Source organism: Strigops habroptila, chromosome Z (genome assembly GCF_004027225.2).
Source record: "Strigops habroptila isolate Jane chromosome Z, bStrHab1.2.pri, whole genome shotgun sequence".
Taxonomy (NCBI): Eukaryota; Metazoa; Chordata; class Aves; order Psittaciformes; family Psittacidae; genus Strigops; species Strigops habroptila.
The window spans coordinates 2813634-2840375 of record NC_044302.2 but is presented as its reverse complement, the minus strand read 5'-3'; the positions used below and the strand labels follow the sequence as shown (position 1 = coordinate 2840375).

At 53.1% G+C, this 26742-nt stretch overlaps 3 protein-coding genes across 9 annotated transcripts in view; 2 read left to right on the top strand and 1 right to left on the bottom strand.

Annotated features, from left to right (window-relative positions):
* Positions 1-16889, top strand: part of ZC3H18 (zinc finger CCCH-type containing 18) — a 48742-nt gene extending 31853 nt beyond the window's left edge. For all 7 annotated transcript variants that reach the window (XM_030512014.1, XM_030512013.1, XM_030512012.1 and 4 more), the window contains 10 exons: positions 681-881; positions 1910-2035; positions 3560-3661; positions 5370-5513; positions 7314-7466; positions 9894-10048; positions 10649-10845; positions 11988-12084; positions 14322-14418; positions 16340-16889. In XM_030512014.1, the coding sequence (XP_030367874.1) occupies positions 681-881; positions 1910-2035; positions 3560-3661; positions 5370-5513; positions 7314-7466; positions 9894-10048; positions 10649-10845; positions 11988-12084; positions 14322-14418; positions 16340-16538 (1471 nt within the window). In that variant the 3' untranslated portion in view covers positions 16539-16889. The remainder of the gene's footprint in view (positions 1-680; positions 882-1909; positions 2036-3559; positions 3662-5369; positions 5514-7313; positions 7467-9893; positions 10049-10648; positions 10846-11987; positions 12085-14321; positions 14419-16339) is intronic.
* A 1613-nt stretch (positions 16890-18502) lies between these two features.
* Positions 18503-21681, top strand: IL17C (interleukin 17C). The gene is made up of 3 exons (XM_030512059.1): positions 18503-18577; positions 20545-20864; positions 21035-21681. The coding sequence occupies exons 1-3, from the start codon at positions 18575-18577 to the stop codon at positions 21282-21284; spliced, it is 573 nt and encodes a 190-aa protein (XP_030367919.1). The 5' UTR covers positions 18503-18574; the 3' UTR covers positions 21285-21681.
* Positions 21682-22748: 1067 nt separating this feature from the next.
* Positions 22749-26649, bottom strand: LOC115619579 (cytochrome b-245 light chain). Its single transcript, XM_030512060.1, has 6 exons — positions 26467-26649; positions 24439-24508; positions 24175-24249; positions 23865-23948; positions 23706-23787; positions 22749-23611 (listed from the first exon to the last, which is right to left on the bottom strand). The coding sequence occupies exons 1-6, from the start codon at positions 26522-26524 to the stop codon at positions 23429-23431; spliced, it is 552 nt and encodes a 183-aa protein (XP_030367920.1). The 5' UTR covers positions 26525-26649; the 3' UTR covers positions 22749-23428.
* Positions 26650-26742: the final 93 nt, after the last annotated feature.

Sequence of the window (26742 nt, the reverse complement as noted above, 5' to 3'; positions counted from 1 at the left end):
TCATAAAACAGCTATTATTAACTTCTTCACGTTAGTTGATGAGGTAACCATCCCCTTTGTAAGGGTAAAAACAGATCGATGGATCTTGGTTGTGGTAAGACTTGTGACACAGGCCCACGTGATGTTCTGATAAGGGAACTGTCGGGGAGTGATTGAGGCTGAATCTCTTAGTGCCTGCTGGTTGTTTCCAGCAGTTTGCTGTATCCACACAGTGTTTCAGGTGCACACTCAGTGTCTGTCCTTAGTCTAGTTCTAATTAGTATTTTCAGCAGCTGCCTACCAGGTTTGGGTTGTTCCAGCTCTTGCTATTTGGCATAGGTGTAAGAACAACCAGATTTCCTATTCCCTTCCCTCTTACATCTTCTCATGCCCACTCCTTGGAGGACAAAAGCCAAAGCTGAAATCAGCTGGCTGGTCACTGCTTGGTCAGTACAACAAAGTAATTGACAAAACTCACAGATAGTGTGTTTTGATGGGCTTGCAGTCACTGATTTTATGACATGATAGGTGCTCTAAGACTTCATCACCCCAAAATGATGCTGAATATCTCACAGTGGAGATTAAGAGATAGTACTGGTATAAAGGATGGATTTCCGAGATGTTTCCTGGTCCTGTGTTTCTATTAGGCTTACTATATTAAAAGAAGTAAATAATCCCAGCTACTTCTCTTTGCTGTCCAGCCGTCAACCTGAGCCACCAAAGAAGGAGAAGGAGGCAACCACAGTTACCACCACTCAGTCCAAGAGAGCAGATGAATGGAAGGACCCCTGGCGCCGATCAAAGTCTCCCAAAAAGAAGCTCGGTGTGTCCATGTCTCCCAGCCGTGCACGCAGGCGCCGAAAAACCTCTGCTTCTTCAGGATCTGCTTCTGGCTCCTCAAGGTGAGTGAAGGCAAAGAGCATGTCGCATCCAAGCTGTGTTAGTGTGTCAGGGAATGCAACGTGGTGCTTTCTAGTCAGTGGAAGGTGTTGAGATGTTTGGGAAAGCTGTTCAAGACTTGCTGCTCAGTAACAGCTATGGAGACCAGCATGTAAGGAGTGAGATGGAAGTCAGAGGGGTATGTAACTATGAGTGCTGTGTTGTGATCTGTTGAAGACTAAGAAAGGTCCTTGGAAAAGTCACTCTTGAGGTAAATTAGACGTGGTTGCAGTCCAGATGATTAGTAACTCATCTAGATGACAGCTTTCTTTAGTAGGAGCAGAAAAAGCTGGAAGCTGTGAACATCGATGCTGGAGGGAGGAGGTGAGCCCACTCCAGAAGCATGCTGATGCTACTGGGATAAAACTGGGGTTGTGGAGGCTCAACGCAGCTTTAGAGGGCTGCATTGGAGCTTGGAAACCAATGGGTGTGAGCTCAAGGAAAACCCACCTTTTGGAAAGAAGCACCCTGAATTGAGGGGAGATGAGGCATAAGCTGGATCCATTTTCTTTAAATGCTTGAACTTGAAGCTTCTGAAAAGAGGGGGAAAAAGTATCAGAGAGGAATGAGGAACATGCTGAATTGAAGATATGGATCTAGAAACCAAAGCCCTCCTGAAGCAGATAGCTTTTCTTGCTGGGATCACTGCACCTGAGACTTTTCTGTTATCTCCTGTGTGACCTAACCTATCAGGGGATCGTCTGGTGTAAAGGCATGAAAATGTGTGGAAGGAGTTCCTGAAGAGGGATGGAAAATCAGTAGCTAAAGGAGCAGAGGCCTATTCAAGGTCACAGAGAGGGCAGCAACAACAGGATCCTCTCTAAAAGAAAAGGGGAGATGGAGGAGAGGCTGTAGTCCTGACAGGTCACTGTGGAGAAGGCAAGTAGGTTTTGGAGCAGTGTTTGAGAACTTGGGAAGAGCAAACAGGAAACAGGACATTAGTCTCAGTGGACTTCTGGATAGGCTCTTAATTATAATATGTTTCTTTCAGGTCCTCTTCTCGTTCATCCACCTATTCTGGTTCAGGTTCCTCACGGTCTCGTTCCAGATCATCTTCTTACAGCTCTTACTCTAGTCGCTCTTCAAGACACAGCTCTTTCTCAGGCAGCAGGTCCAGGTAATGACTCCTTGGATGCGAAAGTAATGGTATGCTGTTTTCCAAACACTTGCTAGCAGCCACTTGTGCTGCTCCTTGAAAACAAATAGCCGACTCTTGAAATAAAACGCTCAAACCACTTTTCTGAGTGAGGAAAATACAACAGACTGCAAGGCAGCCTGCTGGTTTGGTTGTTGAATGAAGCAGATACGTCAGCCACCCCCTTCTCTCCCCAGTGCTCCCACCCACTGCGGTGTTGTGGCTGGGCTCTTTCCCATGACTGTGGTAGCTGAGCAGTTGTAGGAGTCTGGCTGAGATGGATGTTTCCATCATTTGCATTTTATGGTTGGAAGAAGTTACCGGCATCTCTTTTCTATTGCACTGGAATTTCTATTTAAAGAGGCAAATCACATTATTAAAGCAGTTCTGTCTTCTAATAGTCCTCACACTTCAAAGTAGCAGTTCAGTGTCCCATGCTGATTAAACAGAGGCTCTTTTATTGCCCTGCCACTTCCTTGCCCCTGCAGACAGTTTCCCAAGTCTGGAATATGCATAGTAGGAGAACTGGCTCCTTAGGCACCTCTTCAGAGCTGAAGTCACACAAATAACCCAGAGTGGATCACGCAGTTGATGGGAGTGCACAGTGTCACTTTTGGAGACATGGCTTCTCCTAGGAAAGGCTCAGGTGGGAGTTATCCTGATGCAAGCACATATGTGTTTCTGGGGAGCAGGCTGGCCTTCCCCCATCCACCCCATCCCGGGCTCTGTCCCTTGGCAGGACAGCACCAGGCAGAGGTGACACACTTCAATTAGATGCCTCTGTGGGAAGGCAGGAGAGTGAGGAACACCCAAGTGCCTAACTGTTCTTCAGAAGGCAAGTCATTGAGGTGTCTGGCTTTCTGAAGTACTAGGCTGCAACAAGGGTACTTCCAGCCTTGGTGGTGGAGTGAATCACTCAAATGCCAGCATCTGGTGAGCTGTGTAAGTGGCTTGCCTCTTTGGTCAGTCCTGATCTTAGGAAGCAGCCTTTGCCCTTTGATCTGTTGACTTTGATATACTCTGGTTGGGTTTTTTTCCCCCTTGTGTTCCAGAAATTATGGATACCCAGTTAGATGTATTTTTGTCTTTCTCCCAAGAGTTTTACTTTTTGCTGGCCTTTAAAGGGTAAACTGTACATGGAGCTACAGGAACATAGAGCATGTTGAAACAAATCATGCTGAAATTGCAAGTCAAAATCCTACTTGCTTTCTCCTTATTTCTCCCTACGGAGAGAAAACAAAGAGTATGGAGAAAGCCTCAGGTGTTGGTGTGGAATATCTGAGTGCCTCTCTTGCGGTCAACCCTTTTGTTTTCTACTTTTACCATTGTTCTGGTGACAGAAGTTAGTTTTGTTGAACAGAATTCAAATATAAAACTAGGATAACCTCTGATCCACAGGAACTAGTTCCTGGGATGCAGTCTCTAGCCAAAGGAGGGGGTGATGGCTAAATGCACCGAAAGCTTTCTGCGGTCCCAGAGACTGAGTGATGTGTCCTTCCTTTCTAGATCACGGTCCTTCTCATCTTCACCCTCTCCTTCTCCAACACCATCTCCACACAAGCCACTTGGGAAGGCTAAAGGGGAGTTATTACCACCTGCTGGGAAAGGGTAAGGCTCCATCTCCATTCTGGTAAAGCAGCACAGAAGAGGCTCCAAACAGGAGCCCAATCCCTGAGTCAAGACTGTTCTGGTTTGTAGGATTTTGTAGGACTGTTGGACTACTGTAGGACAAGTAGGATTTTGACAGCTTAAGGAGGAAATGGAAGATGGAAAATATGACCTGCATAGAAGAGTGCTTAGCTTTGCGTATTTAATTAAAAGATGACACTTTTACTTATTAAATCCAACTGTACCAGTAACCTTAAGTATTATATGTATACATGAGTGTTTAAACACATGCATGGTTTATTATTTAAACAGTCTCTGTGTGCAGGTATGTTTGCACAGGAGCTATAAGAAAGTTTAATTCGTTTGTCTACTGTGGCTTTAGTTAATATACAGCCTTAGAATAAAGAAATGGTTCAGCCTCATCTGCTTTTCCATTTGTCACAGTGGTGACAAATTAAAGCAGTACTGTAGCGATGAAACTGTTTTTGGCAGATTATCCCAGCACTCCTGCTCTTTTAAATACTTGAAGGTGCTATTTCACAAAGTCCTGTAATACATAGTGAATTATGGGTACGTTGGCGGGTGACACAACACCGTAGTGATGTCACCTCTTTCAAGGTGACCTGCAAATAGATTACACCATGGGAATCCCCCTGAATTCTCCAGAATACGGGACAATCCCCTTTGCCACACTTCTTGTACCTAATTGACCTGCCTTTGTTGTTTTTTCCTTCTCAATTCAGAGGGTTCAACCCTTTCAGGACACGCTCTCTGCCTGCAGCGATGACTTTACACCCTCCTAGTGAATATTGCAGTGCTGGTTAGGTAACACACGACACCAGCCAGCAGCCTGCACTAGCATGGGGATTGTTTTCACTGCATAACATTGCATGTGCTTAATCCTGTGTTCTGCAGGGAATAAATACAGATATTCTTAAGCACAAGAGGAGGAATTAACAGTCTCTATTTTTGTATGCAGACGGCTGCCTCCTCCCCAGTTAATACTAGGTGTGACATCAGTGCTGGGGATGTTGAGGAGTAACCAGCTATTAGAGTAGAGGTTGGAGTGCTCTAAGCCCTAAGAAGTGCTCTAAGCCCTAAGAAGTGAGCAGTGCTGAAGAGCCAAAGCACTACTCGCATAGTGGATGCGTAGATAAAGTCTCAAACATTGTGTAGCAGTCCTCTGCAGTGGTGTTACCCATCAAGCATTCCACATGGAAACACGAGCCAAGGATGAGTCCTATGGGACAGCTGCATACGCAGGCTCTTTTGCACCCTGATCTGTGTGAGGCAGTGAAAGAGGATTTCTGCATAAACTCTGTGTGTTTGGTTCTGAAACCTGACTGGCAGATTTTAAGTAGGTGTATGTGTTTTGGATAAAAACACACAGAGTCAAATGGATAAGAAACAGTGATTCCACACAGTCTACTTCAGTAGTTAATTTACAAGTCAAATGTCTCCAGAATTGGCTGTTGTAAAGTAACTTATGTCTGAAAAGGTGACTTGGTTTAGATTATGAGAAATGGATCCCTTTAGGGGAACCTGTATTGAGTGTGCTTTGGTGAAACAGCTAGTGTCTGTAGCTACAGTAACCTATGTAATACTCAGTCGTCAATAAACACGAGTGCATTTCATTGCTTTTGAGAACATTTGTGGTCTTTACCTACCCATTTTGGCGACAAAATCATGAAAATCTTCTTTTTTGTAGTGAAAAATCTGTGAAGAAACTAGCTGCCCTTCCAGTCCCTCAGCCACTCACTAAAATTACAACAGCTGCACCTGAGCCAGCCAAACCAGGGGATAATCGAGAGGCAAGAAGGAAGGAACGTCAGACCAGGACTCCACCCAGGAGGTAAGAAAGCTGTGGGGTGGAGTGAGGCTTGATCTCCAGGCAGATACAGCAAATCCTGGGGTTCTCTCAGGAGTCCTCACTACAAGGGCTCTTCAGTATTAAAGGAGAAACCTGTTTCCTGGGGCAGGAAGGAAATGGGGAGAGAGGGAAGGAGTTGGGGGTGATGCTGTTGACTTGCCACAGCGAGTGGCTCCTGCCTCTGAAGGCTGGTTGGGGGATGAAGTAGGTGGAATACATTAAATGTGTCAAAAAGCAGGGTCTGCAGTGCAAAAAAAGGCATGTTTGAGAGCTGCTGGTTGCAGAGGCCGTGCAGCAAGGAAGGAGAGGCGCGTTTGGTCCAGAGAGCAGATCTGATGTGTTGAGGTTTGTGGCGATGGGTTTGGACCATTTACTCTAAATGTTTGCCAGCATGCAGGGAGTATTTGTGTGGTCCTGGGAGCTGGTTCCATCAATACTTAGCAGAACCACTGGAGAAGAGGAGGGAAAGCTCCACTGCCTTCACTGTCCCCCATACAGAACTTGCTGGCTCCTCCGCTCTGTTTTCTCTTCCTGGCTTCATCCTGTGTGACTGGTTTGAATGTTTCAAGTGTCCTGTTCTGTCTGTCCTATTAACTGTTTCTGTTGCCTTTCTTCTCCCTTTGCATTTGAAATGAGAGAGGCTTCCGATGGCTTTCAAACAAGGAGCACTTATCTGTATTTAAACATGCTTATCAGGCTTAATCCATTGTATTGTATTTGAAAATCTTATGACAAATGCAGGTAGCATTGCTTGTTCTTGGAGGAACATGGAGCCAGCCAAGCACAGCTGTGAAACTCATCAAAATATCTAGTGTAAGAAGGATGTGTGAAGTACCAGTATGGTATCTGTGTCTAGTCTATGGTAGACTAAGCAGTAGTTTGGTGCATAAGAAGTGTATTTATTAGAAATGCCTGGTTTATGGACACGTAAGGAGACTGAGAACGCTTTATGCCTGCAGTAAGGCACATATGCTTTTCATGGATCATTGAATGATTGTTTTTGTCTGTGTTTTGAAGATGGCTGGAAGTATGGTTTCCACTAAGGTTTTCAGAAGCATTCTGAGTCAGTTCTTCGTTTTGCATGGGATTACATCTCCCATTTCTTCCCAATAGCCAAAGAAAAGGCCTGGGCTCTGAGCGTTTATGTCTCCATAGGTGAAAACAGATCACGACAGATTCTTTTCCCTAGAAACCCCGTCAGTTCTAGTTTCCATTTCACTTTAACTAGTTAATAATAATGTTGGATATCTTTAGCCACCTTCCTTTATTCTTTATTCCAGTCTTGGGGTTTGGGTTTTTTTTTTTTCCACGCTTATACCCACACAAACCCTGCAGTCCTCTAATCTCCCTGCTGTGCAAATGACAACAGCTCCATTTATGTTAGTAGTGGTGTGTTAGTCACAAAAAATGGGTATGATTATTCGTAAAGCCTGAAATACAAGGTAGTCCCGCTGTGTAGTTGCAGTTAGCAATTTCTCTCAGTAGGAAGCATTTGCTCCTGGTATCAGTACAGGATTAAGTTACTTGAGCTTATTCTTTGCCTGGCTTTCATTAGCATTACCCAGTCTTGCATAAAGCACCTGCTGTTCAGAAAACAGATGCTTCCTCAGGACTGCAAACACAAGGTTGAGAAGAACATCTGAAACAATTACACTTCCAAAGCACCGATCTCGTATGCAATACAGGACAACAGCATCATGCTCAAACTGTCCCTCAGCACTTCCTTCCAACCCCATTTCACGACAGCACAGCGAGGTGAGGATGTCATTTGCTGTCTTGCAGGCGGACCATCAGCGGCAGCATCAGTGGCAGTGCCAGCAGCTACAGCGGTTCCAGTTCCCGGTCTAGGTCCTTGTCTCGGTCTCTCTCCAGATCTCATTCCAGATCATCATCTGCCTCAGTCTCCCACTCTCTGTCTGGGTCCAGGAAGTCCAGGTACAGCCTTGATCCTTCACAACCTTTGTTGAAGTAGGAGGAGATTATAACTATTGTTCACTGTTGTGGTTTTCACAGCAAAAGCTCTCAGTAGCTTCAAGTATCGGAAGCTGTAGACAAATAGGATGTGAAACAAGATTGTTTCTTTGTGTGGTGTTACAAATCCAAAGTCCTGAATCATGACAGTAGTATGACATTGGTAGTGTCCTCGTGCCTTATTCAAGGAAATAATCTGCCATGTGTGCCAAACTGTCCATTTTTGACCTAAATTATGACTGAATTATCTCATTATGGCAAGGGTTGATCCCACGTCCTAATTTACTTAGAAGTTAATAGTTCCAGGCTACGGAGCTTTGCTCTTCTGAACCTCTACTGCGTCTGGTTACTGAATGTCCTTAGGGAAGATGCTTGGCCTGTCAGAAAGAGGTAGGTCAGAAAATACCTAAAAGGCCCAGCTAATGATATTTTTACTTTGCTGGCAAAGTTGCATGGCCAGTTCCCTTTGTGTTTAGCCCCAAGTGAATAGTTACATGACTGTTAGTCTGTGGGATTTGTAAACAGCTAACTCCCTCCAGTAAAGAGTGATGAAATAAACCTCTTTCAAGTCCTTCGTTCAGCTGTTTTGAATCTGTTCGCACACAGAAACCCCTGAAACCTCACAGGCAGCCTTGAAACACAACACTTCCGTGTGACACAGTAGACCTGTAGTGTAAAACTAGTGGATTAAGTAGGACTTTGGCTCTGACCAGCGGTAATTCACATATCTGAACTCTGTGAAACGCCAAGGTTTAACATCCGCGTTATTTTACGGAAATGCAAACTTGTTTACTACATGCTTGTCACGTTCATCAGATCGGGCAGGGGTGATGCAAGAGGTTCAGAGAGCGCTTGGGCGCGCTGGCTCTGCACGGCCCTGGGCTTGAGAGGAGAAGATGGGTAAAACTTAATGCAGGTGTTCTTTGTGTGGCACTGGGGCTGTGCTTGCTGCTTTCTCAGGTGTGTGGGAAAGGGGGAAATAGTGTATGCCCAAACCAGATTTGCTGTCACAACCTCATAGCCAGGAGCTTTCCTGGAGAAGGAGTTTCTGGCTCATCCAGTTGCCATTGCAACAGTCATGGAATCTTTCTATGGTTGAATGGTTTGGGTTGGAAGGGACCTTAAAGCTCATCCAGTTCCAAGCCCCTGCCACGGGCAGAGACACCTTCCACTAGAGCAGGTTGCTCCAAGCCCCTGTGTCCAACCTGGCCTTGAACACTGCCAGGGATGGGGCAGCCACAGCTTCTCTGGGCACCCTGTGCCAGCGCCTCAGCACCCTCACAGGGAAGAGCTTCTGCCTCAGAGCTCATCCCAGTCTCCCCTCTGGCAGGTTAAAGCCATTCCCCTTGTCCTGTCCCTACAGGCCCTTGTCCAAATCCCCTCTGCAGATTTCTTCAGACCCTTTAGATTCTGTAAGGCTGCTACTGTCTATGTCATGATGCCAGCAGGTAGACACTTCGCAGCTCCTTCCAGGGCTATCCATGCTGAAGCTGCTGCAGCCCGTTCAGTCGTTCCCAAGCCAGCTTCCAGGGAGTGAACTTGGACCTTGCTGGCAGGGCAGTCTCTAGAGCACAGAAGTCGGTGAGGCCTGCAGAACCTGCTGGAGAGGCTGCCTGAATATTCATGTAGTTAAAGTACGCCTGGTCCTGTGTGATGGTGGCAACCCCAGGTAGCTGGGATTGTTGGAGTCACTTCAATATAGCGAAGCTGTGGTGGTGGTGTGCCCCTGAAGGGAAGTCTGTCTGATGCATAGCCCTGTATTTTCGTCTGTTACATTTCTAAGTAGAAATTCTTCTTTAATATAATAATTGTCTGGCACAATGTTGTGAATCCATAAGAAGATAGCCATCTTATATGCACTGTTAGAAGATAGCCATCTTAAAAGCGTCTCCCCTGTCATTATCAGTTATGACTTTATGTGCATCCTCAAAACAGGCAGCTGGTCTCTCCTGTACCCTGGGGAGCTGGGCAGGAGCTGTGGGCTGTAGGATTCCAGGGCTTTTAAAGCCTCTATGAATAGATGTGTGCCAAACAACAAAAACACTGCCAGAGAACCCTTGACCTGAGCCATAACGCTGACCTGTACATAATAGCGCACACCCTGCTTTCACTTTTTGTTTACCTGAGGAAACAGTGACCTGTTTACATATTGCCTTAATCCTGTTTACAAATAAACAGTACTTTCTAGGTTTGCATCTAACATGTTTGACATTTCTCATATCGTCTGCACCCCAGGAGGCACGGCCTTTGTCTCTTCCTGGTTATTGCTTGCCTTAGCAGCTTTCTGACATCCCAGCCGTGCAGGGCAATTGAGGAGACAAAGGTGTCTGCCTCATCTCTGCCTGGTTCTTGTTGCATTCATGACTGTAACGGGCTGTTGGCTCTTTCCAGGTCCCTGAGCGTGAGCAGCGTTTCTTCTGTCTCTAGTGCCTCCTCCAGCAGCAGCTCCGTACGCAGCGCCGACTCCGAAGACATGTACGCAGATTTGGCCAGTCCTGTTTCCTCAGCCAGCTCCCGATCCCCAACCCCAGCACAGCAGAAGAAAGGTAGAGGTACCTGGTTTGGTATTTTCTTATGTGAGAGGTCCTGGGTAAAGAAGGTGGGGAGTAGAGATCTGCGTACAGCTTGCTTTGGGATTCTATGGGCTCTGAGAAGATTGTTGAGCAGAGGCTGACACTTGCGGCTGGCACAGAGGCTTCATCTGAGGAGGGTAAGACCTTGGAGAAGGGAGGCTTTGGAACAAATACACATTTGCATCCTTCCATCCACGTGTCTCTGACTGTAAAGATGCTTTTTCCTGCCTGAGAGTTCTGCCTGATGCTTCCTTTCTTACCTTGTTCTCTTTCACCTCTGCAAAGTGATGCTAAATCTTCTGGATAACACCAGTATCATGTTGCTCCTCCTCTGTTCTTTTTAGACCATAGCAGAGTTGGCAGCAAGAGCCTTTTGTTCTTTGTCTTTTTAAGTGTCCTCTCTCTGGAAATTCTGGTTTCCTGAGTCTTTTACCTTTGGGGCCATGTGGTGTGTTAACTGGTGTGGGCTTTCTCAGTCCATGGAGCAGCATCCTCTTGCCCTGCCCTGCAAAGGGAGGGCAGGCAAAAGGAAACTGGTCACAAGTCACTACATTTTCTCTCTGGTTTCAACAGGAAAGTCAAAAAAAGAAGATAGCGCTAAAGAGGAGAAGCGGAAACGGGATGTGCCCGGCCAGCTCCTGAAATCAGCCAAGCCCACCCAGGGGAGCAAATCGCAGCAGCTCCCCCAGACCCAGCCGCCGTCAGCCCCCCAGTCTCAACAGGGGGGCTTCAGCGCTCACAAAGAGATCAAACTGACTCTCTTGAATAAGGTGAGAGGTGGGATGGCCGCGATTCCTTCCGCTCAGGGATCTGAGGAGCGGATGGGATGGATGCTGGGGCTCAGGGCTGGCAGAGTTGATGCTCCAGGCTCCGCGCTGTCGGGATGAGCTCAGCCGGGTAGGTCTGCAGCTGGGATTGGAGGGCGGCAGACAGAACCAGTCTGACAGCACACACCCTGCGGTGGCTTCAGTTTGGGACTGTGTTGGCGGCTCCCCTGGGGCACATTCCTGCTGCAGCTTCAAGGGCTCTTACCCACTTTCTCGAAGGCTGTAGCCGGAGCACCGAGGCAAAGGCGTGCGTGGCGCAGTCCCACATGTGCCTGCTGAAAGCATGCTTCCCGCACGCTTCCCAGCGAGCTCTCCTCCCGCTGCCCGCTCCGGAGTGAGCTGCTGACAAGTCATTAACTGAGTCAGGAGGTAAAAGTGCCGACTGCCTCTCCTCTCTGGGTTGCCCACACTTTCTGCAGGGAGCCTGGTTCTTTCCCCCTTACAACCGAGCCTGATGCCCCAGTTTAGAGCCTTTGGCTGAGATTGCAATCCAGATCATGTGGGAGAGTTTGGCCTCGTGGGGTTTTGTGCTGGAGCAGGGTGTTGGCCCCAGTCACATGGGTAGGTTCCTGGTGTTGAAGCATTAATGTTGTTTTTCTGACAGTCCAAATTCCCCGTTGCAGTCTAAGGCTGCAGTTTTCTCTACTTCCCTGTGCTATGACGTGAGGCACCTTTATCAAGTCTGTGAAGCATGCTCCATGGGGAGGAGTGTGCCATGACACATAACTACCGCCTGGCAGGGTTGGATCCTAGAAGGCGGCACAGCTCCACATGCCTCCTTGACATTTGCTATCCTTGGTGCTGCTGGAAAGAAAACTCTACAAAATGCTGCTCTTTTCCTGGTTCTGCAATTATGAAAATAACCCCAGTGCCAGAGAATATTGCTTTTTGCTTACAGTAGTAGAGGAATTACATGGTGCCAGTGATGGTTGGGACTGGTATGCACAAAATGTTTAATAGGAGACACGCTTGCATGAGCCAGTGAGTACATCATGGGCACCCATCACAGGAAATATCTCTGCCTGCTTCCCTCCCCAGAGGGAAGTAGCTGCTCAGCTCCATTGTCTGTTTTAATTCCATTTCAGGCAGCTGACAAAGGAAGCAGGAAGAGATACGAGCCAACAGACAAAGACAGGCCGACCTCTCCTCCAGCCAAACGGGCGAACCTGTCGCCTGACAGAGGTGAGACATCCCAGGGGCTCCTGGCCTGGCTGGGTGCCTGCTCCACCGCTCCAGGCGGTGCTCATGGAACAAATGACCCGTGAAAGTCTGTGCTGCAAGAGTCCACTCTGTGGAGAGGTTAATTGCAGGCATGTGTCCTTCCAAAACCTCAGAGTGTGCGATTGCCACCAGATAACGCGGGTGTATTAGCTGTCCTGCTGCGAAAACACGGTGCAGGTGAGACGCTCTGGTTTGTGAAGTAAGCGAGGTGAGGTCAGCCCTGGGCAGCCAAACCAGCTGCTTTGTGATGCACATTGAGAGTGCCTTGGCTCCACTATGTCTGTGTAAGTTCACTGCAAAAAAGCCCTCACTTTGAAGACACGGTGCGCTCATCTCCGCTGTAGGTAACGAATCCATCCCACAGCAGCCTCCTGTTCTCTAGTAACATCATTGGATGTGGCTGGGGAAGTCAGAGGGTTTTCCCTTACTGTATCCCAGAGTCTTCTGTTCCTCTTGGATGTTGGTCTTCCTGATAGAAAGGCTTGTGGCAGTGCTTAGAAAGGGAGCACGGGCTGCCAGGGCTCTGGGAGGGATGAAATAATTAGCTCAATCACCCGTCCTGTGAAATGAGGTGATTTCCCCACCTCTGTGTGACACAACCTGATCTGCCCTGTATGTTTAGAAAGACACGGGCTTTCCAAGTGTCCTCCTGCATCTGAGTCGTCAGCAGCAGAATTAGCACCTTGGAAAACCGAGCTAGTGAGCCGCATCGAGAGGGACCTAAATGCCATGCTCCGGCCTTTGCTGTCACTGCTGAACACCAGAGGGGGGGAGTTGTCAGCCTGGTGTTGACGTACAAGCCAGCACTGACACGTGATGTTGTTTTCCCTGTTGTCTCGGCTGTAGGTGTATCTTGTTGACTCTGGATGCCAGCCAGAAAAAACTTCTGTGCTAATAGCCTGGTTGCATTCAACTCATGCAAGGGCAGCATGGAAGGGACTGGGTGAGGTTTAAGTTCACTGGGTTCTAGTTCACAACTACTGCTGAGCTGCAGACAAATGAAGGGGCTGACCTAGCAAACTGTGCTGATTTTATAGATGCCTAGATGTAGATGTAATTATACAGTTTTGTTTGTTGTCTGTACGTTATAAAACCATTTTAAGCAGTAGCGAGTGGGACACAGCCCTGAAGGCAGCTCAGCCTCATCTCCCAGTGGCAAATGTACCCTTGGACTGAACTGGGACTGAGCAAGAGGCACGCTCCAGCATGCAGCTTGCATTGGTGTCCCAGCAGAAAGCTGAACAGTTTGTGCCCTGAGTCTCACTTCCCTGTTCTGTAAGCGTGCTGTGATCAGATCTGCAGTGTCTGTGGCTGTCTCACAGTGTCAGTTCCTTAGGAGCAGAGGGCTGTCCTAACACACACAGCTGACCACTGCTGCAGTGAGGAACTGGGCACCTTTGCTCTCTGGAGTGCTACTGAGTGTGAGTTCAGCAGCCATCAGCATCACTGTCCTGGTGCAGTATAGCAGGTTGTGCTGCTCAGCTCATCCCTGGGGCTCATGGATAACCCTGCAGGCATCAGGCTGCCTTCCAGTGGTTGCCTTTGTGCAGTGGTATAGCAGTGTTTGGGAAACCCACTGCAGCAAAGCTGGGTAATGCTGCTGCAGGACCCCAGTGGGCTTCCCACCAGTGGTGAGTCCACTCGGACAGGGCACGATGGTTCAGTCTCTGCTGAACACACACAGGGGTGATGCTGCCTGTGGGTTTGCTGGCCCTGAAAGCAGCGGAGCTCACTCACCCAGCACTCTTTAAACCAATACACCCAGTTACCTGGCCAGCCTGGAGCCAGCTCAGGTGCCACTGTGCCCGTTGTGCGCAAACTGGATAATGGAGCACTGACTCTGCCTGCGAGGGCCAGCCCTGCCCCGCAGGTTTGAGAGCAAAGCGTGGCCTAAAAGCACCGAGGAGCAGCCTTGTTCCAGCAGCCAGAGGGTGAGGAGAGGACAATGCAGCTCCCTGCAGGTGCTGTTTTGTACAGCTGACCATGGGGCACAGCCTTGACTAGCTTACCTGCTTCCCCTGGAGACGGGGTGCACAATGGTAGGTGTGTTTTCTGGCTGCTGCTGGACTTGACCTGTTGTTGGCATGGTCTGGTAAGTCTCAAGAGAGCATCTGTACACTGAGGTGGTGCAGTAGGCAGGATAGCGAGCTGTACCTTGGTGATGAGCGAGAACATCTCAACTTCTCTCCTCCCAATAGGCTCTCGTGACAGGAAGGCAACTGGGAGACTCTCTTCACCGAAGCAAGAACGACAGAGGGGCCAGAACACAAAACCTTCTCCTGCACAGGCAGACAGGTCAGTGCCCTCTGTTCTCATGGGCCAGGCTGGGGCTCATGCTGCTCCAGCAGCTCAGCCTCTCCTCTTGGGGCAGCTCTGAGGCTCCCTGGCCATAGCCTCCAGTTGCCATGGAGGCACAGCAAGAGGAAGGACGCCAGACTCCCTGGGTGGGAGCCAGAGGTGCCCAGGCCTTCGTGTGGAAGCCACTGGCTAAGCTGTTCCAGCTCGGAAATGAGCAGGAGCCTGGGGGTTTTCTTGAGGTCAGTCCCAGCAAGAGGAGCCAAGTGGGTGAGGTGCAGGCTCAGTCATGCCGGTGCCTCAGCCTCTCACTAGCACTGCGTAGTGCTGATGAGGAAGAAAATACAACCCCTTCCTCCTGCCACGCTCCTTATGACACCTCGCTCAGGTGCCCAATTCCCTTTCTTCCATAGCCTGGCATACCTTCTGCTGCTGTGAGATGTTAAAATGTGGCCCCGCCATGAAACTGCATGGTGACTAGTCCTGGCTTTGCACCTTCCCATTCCCTCTGGTGATGGGAGTCCGGCTCATGTCTGATTTCTTGGCGGCCTGCACCCACTGCTGGGAATATCCCTTTGCAGAGCTGGATGTGTGGCTCCAGGGGCTTTGGGCTGTGCTACACTCAGAGCCCTTTGGCTAAAGGGTTGTGGAGCACCTTCTGCAGCACACCTAAAGCTTCCCTGGTCCTCCTTGCCCATAGCCAGCCAGTGCTGCTTTGCATGTCTCTAGTGTCATCTCTGCAAGGATCTGTGAGCAAAGGGGCTCAGCCCTGCCCCATATCCCTGTCCCCAGCCTGGGGCACAAGTGACCCTCAATTTCTGGGTATCGGAGTCTTCCTAAACCAAAACCCATCCTCTGCTGCCACAGCCCTGTCCTCCTTTGGGCCCTGAGGTCCTGTTTTCTAGCAGGGAAGAGAAACCTCAGCCTTTCCAGACCATGGTGTTGGCCACATGCTTGGTTCTTGACCCTCTTCTGCCTACTGCTGTTTGGGTTGGCAGTGTCACATGGTGGGTTCAATGTTCCCTGTGCCTAGGCAGGAGGTAGGTGGGGACACATTGCGCCAAGGGTAGGTGTGTGTTTTGTTTCTGCTTGGGGCTGTTTGGGTCATGCTTGCACAGCCCCACTTCTCGTAAGTGTAATATGAAAGGGTGGCATTAACAGAGAGGACGGTGACTCCCACTGCTGGCATCTGGCAGCAGCGGTGGCACAGGCTTACCCGAATGGTCCAAGTCATTGGAGCCAGCGAAGGCTCACACTGTGCTCTCAGTGTGTCACCGAGCTGGTGGCACTGCAAAGCCCCAGCAGGCTCATGATGCTGTGCTGCTTCCTGGCCCTGTTGTCCTTCTTCCACCATGATGGGAAGTAGTGGCCTGTGGTGGGAAGAGACAGCCCTGGTCATGGCCCAATCCAGGAAAGGCCACTGCTGCCAGCAATGAGGACTGGTGGATCTCATCCTCCCCACATGGGGCCAGCAAAGCAGCATCAGCTCAGACCCAGAGTGCATCTCTGTGTGCGTGTGAGCTCCCCACAACTGCCAGATCCACACCAGGGTAAGGGGCTGTTGGGATTTGAGACCGTGGGGATACTCCAGGGCTGCCCTGCGCTTACCTGTGCTGCTCTCCCCTCTTCTCCTGTGTCCCTGCAAGCTCCCTTGTGCGCACACAACCCCGGATGAGCTGCTCACGACAGCCATGAGCTGGCACAGCCGTTGGGAGCTGTGTTTAAATCTCAGTATCACGCTGGAGCAACTGATTTTTTTACTGTTTAAGCCACTTTTCCAACCAAAGGCCTCGTGTCCCAAGCCTGTTTCCGTCCATGGGCGCTTAGTGATGCTTCCTACAGGAGCAGTCGGCAGTGGGGTTTGTATCCAGCGTGATGTGCTGCTCCCTCTCACCAGCCTCTTCAATCTCTTCCCTTCCAGGAAGCGCCAGCTCTCACCTCAGTCCAAGGGCTCCAGCAAAGTCACGAGTGTACCAGGCAAAGCCTCGGAGCCGGGCCCCACGGGTGCCAAAGCGGGCAAATCCAGCACCCTATCCCGACGGGAGGAGCTCCTGAAGCAGCTCAAGGCGGTGGAAGATGCCATCGCTCGCAAGCGGGCCAAAATCCCAGGGAAAGTATAGTGGGAAGTGCCCCCGAGTGACTGTCGATCTTTTTATAAAAAGAGTGTCAAAGCAGCCACTTTGGGATTTTGCAGTTCTGTCTTATTTTGGCTGCGATTCTTTTTAGGAAAAACCAACCAACCCCACACAAAAAAAACCCCAAAACCACGAAAACCAGATTGAAGTTTTGTCAGCTGAGAGACGCCCGCTCCAGGAGATGCCCCATGTAAATTATGCACAGAGGACTCCAGCCCCCCCCCCAGCCCCACGTCGGATGCTCTCACTATTTCCTCTGTTTCTGCCCTCTCTCCTCTTTGCTAGCCTTGAGTTGTATTCTCCTAGTTAGCCCTGCTGTGTGTTGAGTGTCTTCAGCAATGCAGTTCTATATACTGTGTAATGAGAGAGCCGAAAACTGCTATGAACTGCTGGCAACATCACCTTCTCCCCCTGCCCTTCCCCTCCAGGAACAAAAGTATATATATATTCTTGACTAAAGTCTCATTGGGAAAATGACCTGTCTTTTATTTTGAGCAGCAGAATGTTTTAGTTGATTCAGGAGAAGCCCTGAAGGTGTTGGGGGCATGTCTGTCTAACAGAGAGGGTCCTTTTCCTCTTGGGTTTTTATTTCTTTCCCTGCCCCCCGCCTTTTTTTTTTTTTTTTTTTGGAGGAATTTCCCTGAAATAAAGTATTTTGATAACCACTTCTTCCTTTTCTTGCTCTCTGTCCTTCCGCTCCCTTGCCTTGGGGGGCCTGTCTCCCCCCAGCTTTGAGGTGTGTAGTTTGTTTGTCACGTTCTCCTGATGGTCCCTATGGTTGCATTGATTCTGCTGCCCCCACGAGCAGCCCCATGGAGCTGGAATTGCTGCCACGTTGCTTGGGGGGAGCCCTGTGTCCCGTCAGTACGGGTGACATGTACCCCTGAACCCTCCCGGGTCCTCCCAGCCTTTCCAGTATGGAACCAGTATCCCACTGGTATTAGATGGTAGTGGGGAGCTGTTAGGGGTGGTGGGCTGGGCTTCGCCTGGTGTAATCTGGGGGTGCCTCTGGGTTTATCCAGCCCTTTGGGGGTCCCCACTTGTGTGCATTGTGCCTGTCTGCTTGGGAAGTGTGGCACCCCAAAAGTCACTGCTGAAACAGGTGCAAATCCTGTGTTTTTGGTAAAGAAACAAAGTGTGACTGTGCCTGGTCCTGTAAACCTTTCCCACATGCTTCCCAGTACTGTTCTTCCCACTATATGGGAGCACTGGGCTGCTATGGGGATAAAGCCTGAGCCCTGACCCCAAATGCTTTCCTTGGTGAACCTTCTGCAGTGGGAGGGTGCTTATGGAATGCTGAAGGGAAAACAACCCTCTGCTCATCCCTGAACCAGCTCCCACCACATCCTCCCCTTTCTGCTCAGCACCATCATCCTGACATCGAGCAGGATGATGGTGCTGGACAGGGCATCATCACAGGGGTCAATCAAAGCCGCTGCCCTTTCCAGTGTTGCCCAATTTGGGATTTCTACTCTGGGAACCTGATGGTGATATCACTGTGGGGCTTACGCAATGGGGCCATGCCCTGGGGCACAGGGATCATGTCCCTGTGGGTCACGGGAGGGATGGGGGGCTGGTGGATGGGTACCCAGGGCATCCTGTGCCCGCTGCAGCCCTGGGTACCCATCCACCGGCCCCTCTGCAACTCATACCACGCATTCCCACATCACTCCATGCCTATCACAGGCAGCCAAACCAGTCAGCACCCCCTTCCCTGCACGTCTATACACGTCTTATCATGCCCCCCCCTCCATTCCCATCCATCCTCCAACCGATTTTAGGGATGTCGGGACTCCATTTCCGGGCTGGAACACGCGGGGTTGAGAAGGAAGTATGACAGCCCGCGGGGAGGAGGAAGGAACTCCGGAGCTGGAGTTTCCAGGTGTGTGTACATCACCTGCCCGAGCCCTATATAAAGGAGGCAGCAGCGGAGGTGCTGCCACTCGGCCGCCTGCATCCCAAGGGTTCGGAAGGGATTCCCCCCCCTACAGCATCCATCACCGTGCTCCTGTGCCCTCCTCATGGTAATGCCGGGACTGAGGAGGAGTTAAAGGGGGGAACGTGGGACTGGGAGCGTGTCTGGACACATAATGTGTATTGCAGGGGGTGTGAACACACGTGTGTGTGTTAAGGGATCTCCAACTGGGGGGGATTGTTGCGTGTGTAAATGCACACGTGAAGTGTGTGCCTGTACACTGGCTGGTGGCTGCTGGTTTTACACGTGTGTGTATGTGTATGTAGGGGGAGTATAGTGCTCTATGTGTAAGGCGTGCACAGCTCCGGGCACATATAAAATATAGTGGTAAATACATGTGGTTCTGACCAGTGTTGGTACGTAGGGAGTATAGTGCTCTATACATACAAGGGCTGCCCAGCACAGGGTGTGCACATATGCTGGTGATAAATGCGTGTGGTTCTAACTGGTGTGTGTCCATGTGCACTTAGAACTGTAATTCAGTTGTATGCAGGTGTGCTGGTAACACGTGTGTTTACACATATGCATCCATGCACATATGATGGTGATAAACGCATGTGTTTCTGACTGGGTTGTGTGTCTCTATGTGCACTTGGAAGCGTAGTTCAGTTGTATGCGGTTGTGCTGGTAACATATGTGTTTGCCTATATGTATATTTGCATGTATGCATATGTGCTGTTACCACTGGGTGGGTATGTGGACTGAAAGGAGGCTGTTAGAGCAACGCAGCTCTTTGATGATAAGAAATCTTTTCATGCAGAACCGTGAAATCTGAACTTGCATTTCTGATACGAGTAATGAAAATGAGGCTTTTCATCAGCTGAGATGTGTCGCAGGAGTGGCACAACCTGAGACTTAGTGTTCCTCCAGCCTGATGGCCTCTGTTTACAAAGGACCTTTTGTTTACAGAGCACACAGGCTGAGACCACTCTGTGTGTGTACACACATCTGTATGTGCATGGAAGGGTAGTGAGCAGCATGCGTGTGCATACATGTGCTTGTACATATGTGCGTGCACACACGCACACTGGTACTAATATGTGTCTTAGACACATGTTCTGGTGTCCTCATGCCTGTGTATGTGCATGTGTGCTGATACTGTATGTGTGTAACTACATGTGTGCTGGCACTCTGTGTATATACACAGGTATTCTGTCTGTGTGTGTGTATATAAATGTGTATGTGTATGTATACACACTTATATAGGGCTGGAGCAGCTCTGCTCTGGAGCCAGGCTGAGAGAGCTGGGCTGGGCCAGTCTGGAGAAGAGAAGGCTCCTGAAGGGGAGACCTTAGAGCAGCTCCAGTGCCTAAAGGGGCTCCAGGAAACCTGGAGAGGGGCTTTGGGCAAGGCCCTGTAGGGACAGGACAAGGGGAACGGCTTTAACCTGCCAGAGGGGAGATTGAGATGGGCTCTGAGGCAGAAGCTCTTCCCTGTGAGGGTGCTGAGGCGCTGGCACAGACTTTTCCCAGAGAAGCTGTGGCTGCCCCATCCCTGGCAGTGTTCAAGGCCAGGTTGGACACAGGGGCTTGGAGCAACCTGCTCTAGTGGAAGGTGTCCCTGCCCGTGGCAGGGGTTGGAGCTGGATGAGCTTTAAGGTGCCTCCAGCCCAAACCAGTCTGGGATTCTATGATTCCATGTACAGGTGTGTGTACATGCACACACAGATGTGTGCTGCTCCTCTGCAGTGGGGGTGTATACACATGCTCCCGTGGAGCCCCATAGCGTGACCGTGTCACCGCGTCCACCCCGACCCGTGCTTGTTTTAGAGCACCCAGGTACTCTGTGACACATACAACATGTGCCAGCGCTGCACATACATGTGTGCAGACACACGTGTGCTGATGCTCTGCACATCCAAACCCATGGGGCTGGGGGGCTGCGTGCTCACCGCAAGGGACCTTTGTGGAGGGCTGTGTGCCTCTGCTCTGCGCCGCACCCCCATGAGGGCGCTGGGTTGGTGATGGGTGTGATGCGGGATGCAGGATGCGTGCGCTGACCCGGTCTCTCCCGCAGGGCTGGCTCGCTGCCCTGGCCCTGCTGTCGACCCTGGTGCTGTGCCGTGGCCTGCGCCGCCCCCTGCCCCATCCGCATGTGCAGTGCTACAGCGCTGGGGAGCTGCGCGACGGCGAAGCCCCCGCTCCCCTGTTGGGCCGCAGCCTGCGCTGGGACCATTACGTACCGGTGCAACTGGTGCCGCAGCTCGAACGCCTGCAGGACAGCCCCGGCCACCGCCGGCACCGCCGGCACCACGAGCACGCCTGCCCCGCGCTGCAGCTGCGCACCGGGCTGCACAGCGAGCCCCACGAGCGCTCCATCTCCCCGTGGCGATACCGGTGAGTGGCCCCGCTGCGGAACCCCCCTCACCGCGCCTCGGTTTCCCCGAGCATCCCTTCAACACCTGCATCAGTTTCCCTGAGCACCCCTCACCTACCCCTGGTCAAATGGGATGACTTGGGATGCGCAGGGTATCACTGACCGTGCTGCCCATTCTCACCCCTCGCAGCATCGATGAGGATGAGGACCGCTACCCGCGCAAGCTGGCCTTCGCCGAGTGCCTCTGCAGCGGCTGCGTGGATGTTAAGACGGGCCGGGAGACGACGTCGCTCAACTCGGTGGCCATCTACCAGACCATGATGGTGCTGCGCCGCAAGCCCTGCCCGCGCCCCGCCGGACCCGGCCTCGTCACCTTCGAGGTGGACTACATCAAGGTGCCGGTGGGCTGCACGTGCGTCCTACCCCGCACCGGGCGCTGAGCATCCTGCCCCTGCAGCTCCCGTGGAGCCCCATAGCGTGACCGTGTCACCGCGTCCACCCCGACCCGTGCTTGTTTTAGAGCACCCATCCCCGGCCCCGGTTTTGGGGTGACACCCCCCCTCCCCAACTCCTCACCTGGTTATTTATGTTATTTATGAGCCTTGCTGCTGGGGGACCCTTTTTAACCCGTTATTTATTGCTGATCCCCCCACCAAGGCTGCGACTCTGGGGCCAGCATCATGCCAATGGTGCCCATGGCCCTGCAGCCGGACCCTGCGAGCGCTGCCCGGAGGCTCGCTGGTTATTTATTCCCCCCCTCCCAAAACCTATTTATTGTCTCCTCTGTATGTGCTATTTAATACTGGCAGCCTGCAAATAAAGGCCGACACTCCCCCAGTATGGTCCTTGCTCTGTTCCCAGCCAACGGGGGGCACATTCATGGGTGTCCCATGGGGTGACATTGGCCGGCACGGTGGGTAAAGCACCAGTGCACCCATTGCACAGGGGGGATGGACCAGGAGGTGATGGAGAGGGTGTCAGGGCAGGGGGTGCCCCACAGCCCCATCCCGAGGGGGGGGGACCAGCTCTGTACCCGCAGCACCCACCACCCACAGCTTTAACACGGCACCACGGGCCCAGCGCCCCCTGCTGGGGACACCCCCTGTGCCCGCAGCACCCCCATTTCAGTGTGAACCCATCACTCCTTGTCCCATCACTCCAGTCCCTGATGGAGGTCCCTCTCCAGCATCCTTGTAGCCCCCTTCAGACACTGGAAGCTGCTCTGAGGTCTCCAGCAGCTTCTCTTCTCCAGGCTGAACAGCCCCAATGTTCTCAGCCTGGCTCCATATGGGAGGTGCTCCAGCCCCTGATCATCCTCGTGGCTTGCTCCAGCAGCTCCATGTCCTTCGTATGTTGAGGACCCCAGCACTGCACACAGTGCTGCAAGTGGGGTCTCACGAGAGCAGAGGGGCAGGATCAGCTCCATGACCTGCTGGTCACGCTCCTTTTGATGCAGCCCAGGAAATGAGGGGATTCAGGGTTCAAGCTCACACTGATGGGGCATGGTCAGCCTCAGCACCAAGCAGCGATGACCCTGCATCGCACCCAAACACCCTCCAGCATCCACGAGTGGACTGGGGAGGGAAATGTCCCCCCACTGCCAGCACCCCAGGCTTTGGGGGCTCCTCTGGGCATGCTTTGGGTGCAGGTCCATGTACCACAGTGCACATCCACCCCTCCGTTGGGCCCATGGGAGATGTCATGCCCCCATGCCCCCTAAAAACAACTATATGTGCCCCTGCCCAGGAGGGACACTGCATGATCCCAGCCCAGCTGCAACTGCACCGTGTTTGCCCATAATCGCACTGTTTGTCCTCAAACTCCACCACAATGGTCCTTAACCCCCCACCAGCTCCATCCCCATCAGCTGCAGTCCCCCCGGAGCGGGAATCAGGAGCATCCGGTGCCTTTCCCAACCTTTATTGCAACTGCAGATGTGACAGAAAGCAGCGAGAGCCAGTGTGGAGCAGAGCTGCCTGATCCCCCCCAAGGGAGATGGGGATCCCCTGGGGAGCTGGTGTTCCACAGAGATCTGGGGATCCCCTATGGAACTGGGGGCTGCTTGGAGAGCTGGGACCCCTCAAGGAGCTGAGGATCCCTGAGGATTTGGGGATCCCTTGGAGAGCCCAAGGGGAACTAATCATTCCCAGGGATTTGGGGATCTGGGGAGCATCTGGGAACTGGAGATCCCTCATGGAGCTGAGCATCCCTGTGGATCTGGGGATCCCCAGGAGATGGGGAACCCATGGAAGCTGGAGATGCCTCATTGAACTGAGCATCCCTTAGGATTTGAGGATCCACAGGAGATGGGAGCCCCCCCGGGATTTGGACACCCCACATGGACCTGAGCATCCCTGTGGATTTGTGGACCCCCCAGGAACCCCAAGGAGAACTGATGATCCCCATGCATTTGGGCATCCCCAGGAGCTATGGACCCCCCCCCAGGGACCCGAGCACCCCCGGGCACATGGGGATCCCCCTGCTTTGAGCACCCCATTCCCCCCCAGGAGCCGCAGTACATGGGAAGCAGGAACACGAGCAGCAGCAGCAGCAGCAGCAGCAGCAGGAGGGTCCCCCCCATCCATCACTCAGCCTCCACAGGGATGGGGTTCACCTGACCCCCCCCTTCTGCCGGCTGCTTCCTGCGGGCATCCGGGGGGGGCCGTGGCGGGGGGTTGCTGGGGGGCCGCTTGATGGTGTCCCACACGTGCGGCCGCTCCCGGGGCTGCTGCTCGATGGGGCTCCACTCCTCCCCCCGCACCGCGGCCTGCGACGACATTGCGGGGGGCTATTGGGGATGGGGCTCCTCCGGTGGGACCCCCCCCTTCCATGAACCTGCGCCCCGTCCCCTCTGCACTCACCAACAGGTAGATGCCGCTGGCGATGCCCAAGCAGACGGTGCCCAGGATGGTGGAGAGGAGGAAGCCGGCGGGGACGGCGAGGCTGAGACACATTTGGGGGGGTTTATGTGGGGCTGGAGGGGGGGCTGAGCCCCGATCCTGACCCCACATCCCACTTACGCGGCGTGCAGGATGGCGCGGATGTAGTAATTCCTTGTGAGGGGCCCAAACAGCTTCACCACCGCTGTCATGTACTTCTGGCCGCTGCAGAGCAATAATGGGGGGTCAGAGGGGCTGCCCCAACCTGGGGGATACCCAAAGGACCCCTATTCCATGCTGTCCATCCAAGGAATGCCCCACGGGACCCATCCATGGGATACAGCCCTGCTCCCATCCTATCACTCCCGAACACGGTGCTATGTCCCTGTGTCTGGGGGGTACCAGGACCCCCCAAATCACAGGAATGGGGAGGGGGGGACACCCCACTTACCACCTCTCCATGGTGGAGCCCTTCTTCCTCTTGCTCCTGGGGTACTCGAGCAGGCAGACCAGGACGCCTGCAGCGCTGGGGGGGGGGATGTCAAGGAAAAGGATGCTCGGATGCAGGATGAGTCCATAGGCACAATCCCAACCAAAAACAGGGCAGGGAAAGAGGGATTTGGGCCCGGTTTGGGGAGCGGGGGGTGTCTGCCCGTTGTCCGTGCCGGTCGGGGCAGAGTTTTCCTGCTCCCGGGCATCCTCTCCATAAGGATACATGGCGTACACGGCGAAGTACCAGCCCTTGAACTGCCCCGCCACGGCCACGATCCCGCCCGTCAGCATGACTGCGGGGACAGAGCGGGGCTGGTGGGTCCCTGCCGGGGACACGGCACCCCAGCACGGGATACGGCACCCCAGCACAGGATACGGCACCCCAACATGGGATATAGCACCCCAGTCCGGAATACGGCATCCCAACATGAGATACAGCACTCTAACCCAGGACGCAGCATCCCAACCCGGGATACAGTACTCCAACCTGGGATATGGCATCCCCAACCCAGGATACAGCATCCCTAACCCGGGATATAGCATCCCAACCTGGGATACAGCATCCCAACACGGGATACAGCATCCCAACATGGGATACAGCATCCCAACACAGGATACAGCACCCCAACCTGGGATACGGCATCTCTAACCTGGGATATAGCACCCCAACCTGGGATATGGCATCCCAACCCGGGATACAGCATCCCAACCTGGGATACAGCACGCCAACCTGGGATATAGCACCCCAACCTGGGATATGGCATCCCTAACCTGGGATATAGCATCCCAACCCAGGATACAGCATCCCAACCCAGGATACAGCATCCCAACATGGGATACAGCACCCCAACCTGGGATACGGCATCCCTAAGCTGGGATATAGCACACCAACCCAGGATACAGCCTCACAACCCGGGATATAGCACCCCAATCCAAGATATGGCCCCCCCAACCCGGGACACAACCCCCCAACCCAGGATACAGCCCCATAACCCAGGATATAGCACCGCAACCTGGGATACAGTCCCCCAATCCAGGATATAATCCCCCGAACCCAGCACACAGCACCCCAACCCAGGATACAACCCATCAACCAGGGATACAGCTTCCCAAACCCAGGATGCAAACCCCTCCCAAACCGGGATATGGCCCCCCAATCGGAACCTCAACATGTGGGGTGCGGGGTGATGCTGTGTGCGGGGAGCCCCTGGATTCAAGGGAAGGGAATTGGGGGGCTCCAGCCTGGGGATGACCTCGGGGGGGAGGTTTTTGGCCCCGTGGCCACTGCCCCCTCCTCCCTCGAGCCTTGCCCTGTGTGAGCAGGAAGCCGAGGAGGAGGAGGAGGAAGAGGGACCAGAGGGGGCAGAGGAGGAAGAGGAGGCTCCAGCCCTGTGCAATCCCAACGGGACGGGACTTCCCGGCCGGCCCCGCCGCCTCCCGCTTGCGCCATCCCGGAAGCCCCCGGCGCTCCCCCACCCCTGCACCCCCAAACCCTGACCCTGCACCCCCAGACCGTACCCCTGACCCCCCATCCCTCTGTACCCCCAAACCCTGCACCCCCAGATGCTGCACCCACGGACCCTGCACAGACAGACCCTACCCTGACCCCCACCTCTCTGCATCCCCAAACCCTGCGCCCCCCAAACTCTGCACCCCCAGACCGTGCCCCCTGGTCCTTATCCCTGCATCCTCACCCGTGCACCCCCAGACCCTACCCCTGAGCCCCATCCCTTTGTACCCCCAAACCCTGCACTCCCAGACCCTGAACACCCAAACCCTGCACCCCCAAACCCTACCCATGACCCCGATCCCTCTGCACCCCCAAACCCTGCACCCCCGGCCCCTACTCCTCTGCACACCCAGACCCTACCCCTGTACCCTCCACCCCTGCACCCCCAGACCTTGCACCCCCAAACCGTGCGCCCCAACCCCTCTGCACCCCCAAATCCTGTCCCTTCACCCCCGGACCCTGCATCCCAACCCCTCTGGACCCCCAGACCCTGCACCCCCAGACGCTACACCCCCAAATCCTGTCCCTGCATCCCCAGCCCCTACCCCTGCACCCTCACCCCTCTGAACCGCCACTTGTCTGCACCCCCAGCCCCTGCACCCCCAAACCCTGTCCCTGCATCCCCAGCCCCTACCCCTGCACCCTCACCCCTCTGAACCGCCACTTGTCTGCACCCCCAGCCCCTGCACCCCCAAACCCTGTCCCTGCACCCCCGGCCGCTCTGCCCCCTCCCGCACTCACTGAGCCCGGCCGCCAGCGCCTGCTCGTTGGCCCACATGGCCCACTCGATCTGCCCCATCGCTCGCCCCGAGCCCCTCCGGCTGCGCTCGCCCCGCTCCGGATCGCCCCGATTCGACCCACTTCGCTTCGCTTCGCTTCGGTGCGGACCGACCCGGAAGGCGGATGCGCACCGAGGGGGCGGCCACGCCCCCTTCGCTATAGGCCACGCCCCCTTTCCGTAAACCACGCCTCCTTCTCCATAGGCCACGCCCCCCGCGGCTGAGCCGCTTCGCAGGG

Coding starts and splice junctions, on each gene's coding strand:
- IL17C (XM_030512059.1), top strand. Junction 20,865..21,034: donor ATCTCCCCGTGGCGATACCG/GTGAGTGGCCCC, acceptor CACCCCTCGCAG/CATCGATGAGGATGAGGACC.
- LOC115619579 (XM_030512060.1), bottom strand. CDS start 26,524: ATGGGGCAGATCGAGTGGGCCATGTGGGCCAACGAGCAGGCGCTGGCG. Junction 24,509..26,466: donor GGCGCTGGCGGCCGGGCTCA/GTGAGTGCGGGA, acceptor CTGTCCCCGCAG/TCATGCTGACGGGCGGGATC. Junction 23,612..23,705: donor CCAGCGGCATCTACCTGTTG/GTGAGTGCAGAG, acceptor ATGTCGTCGCAG/GCCGCGGTGCGGGGGGAGGA.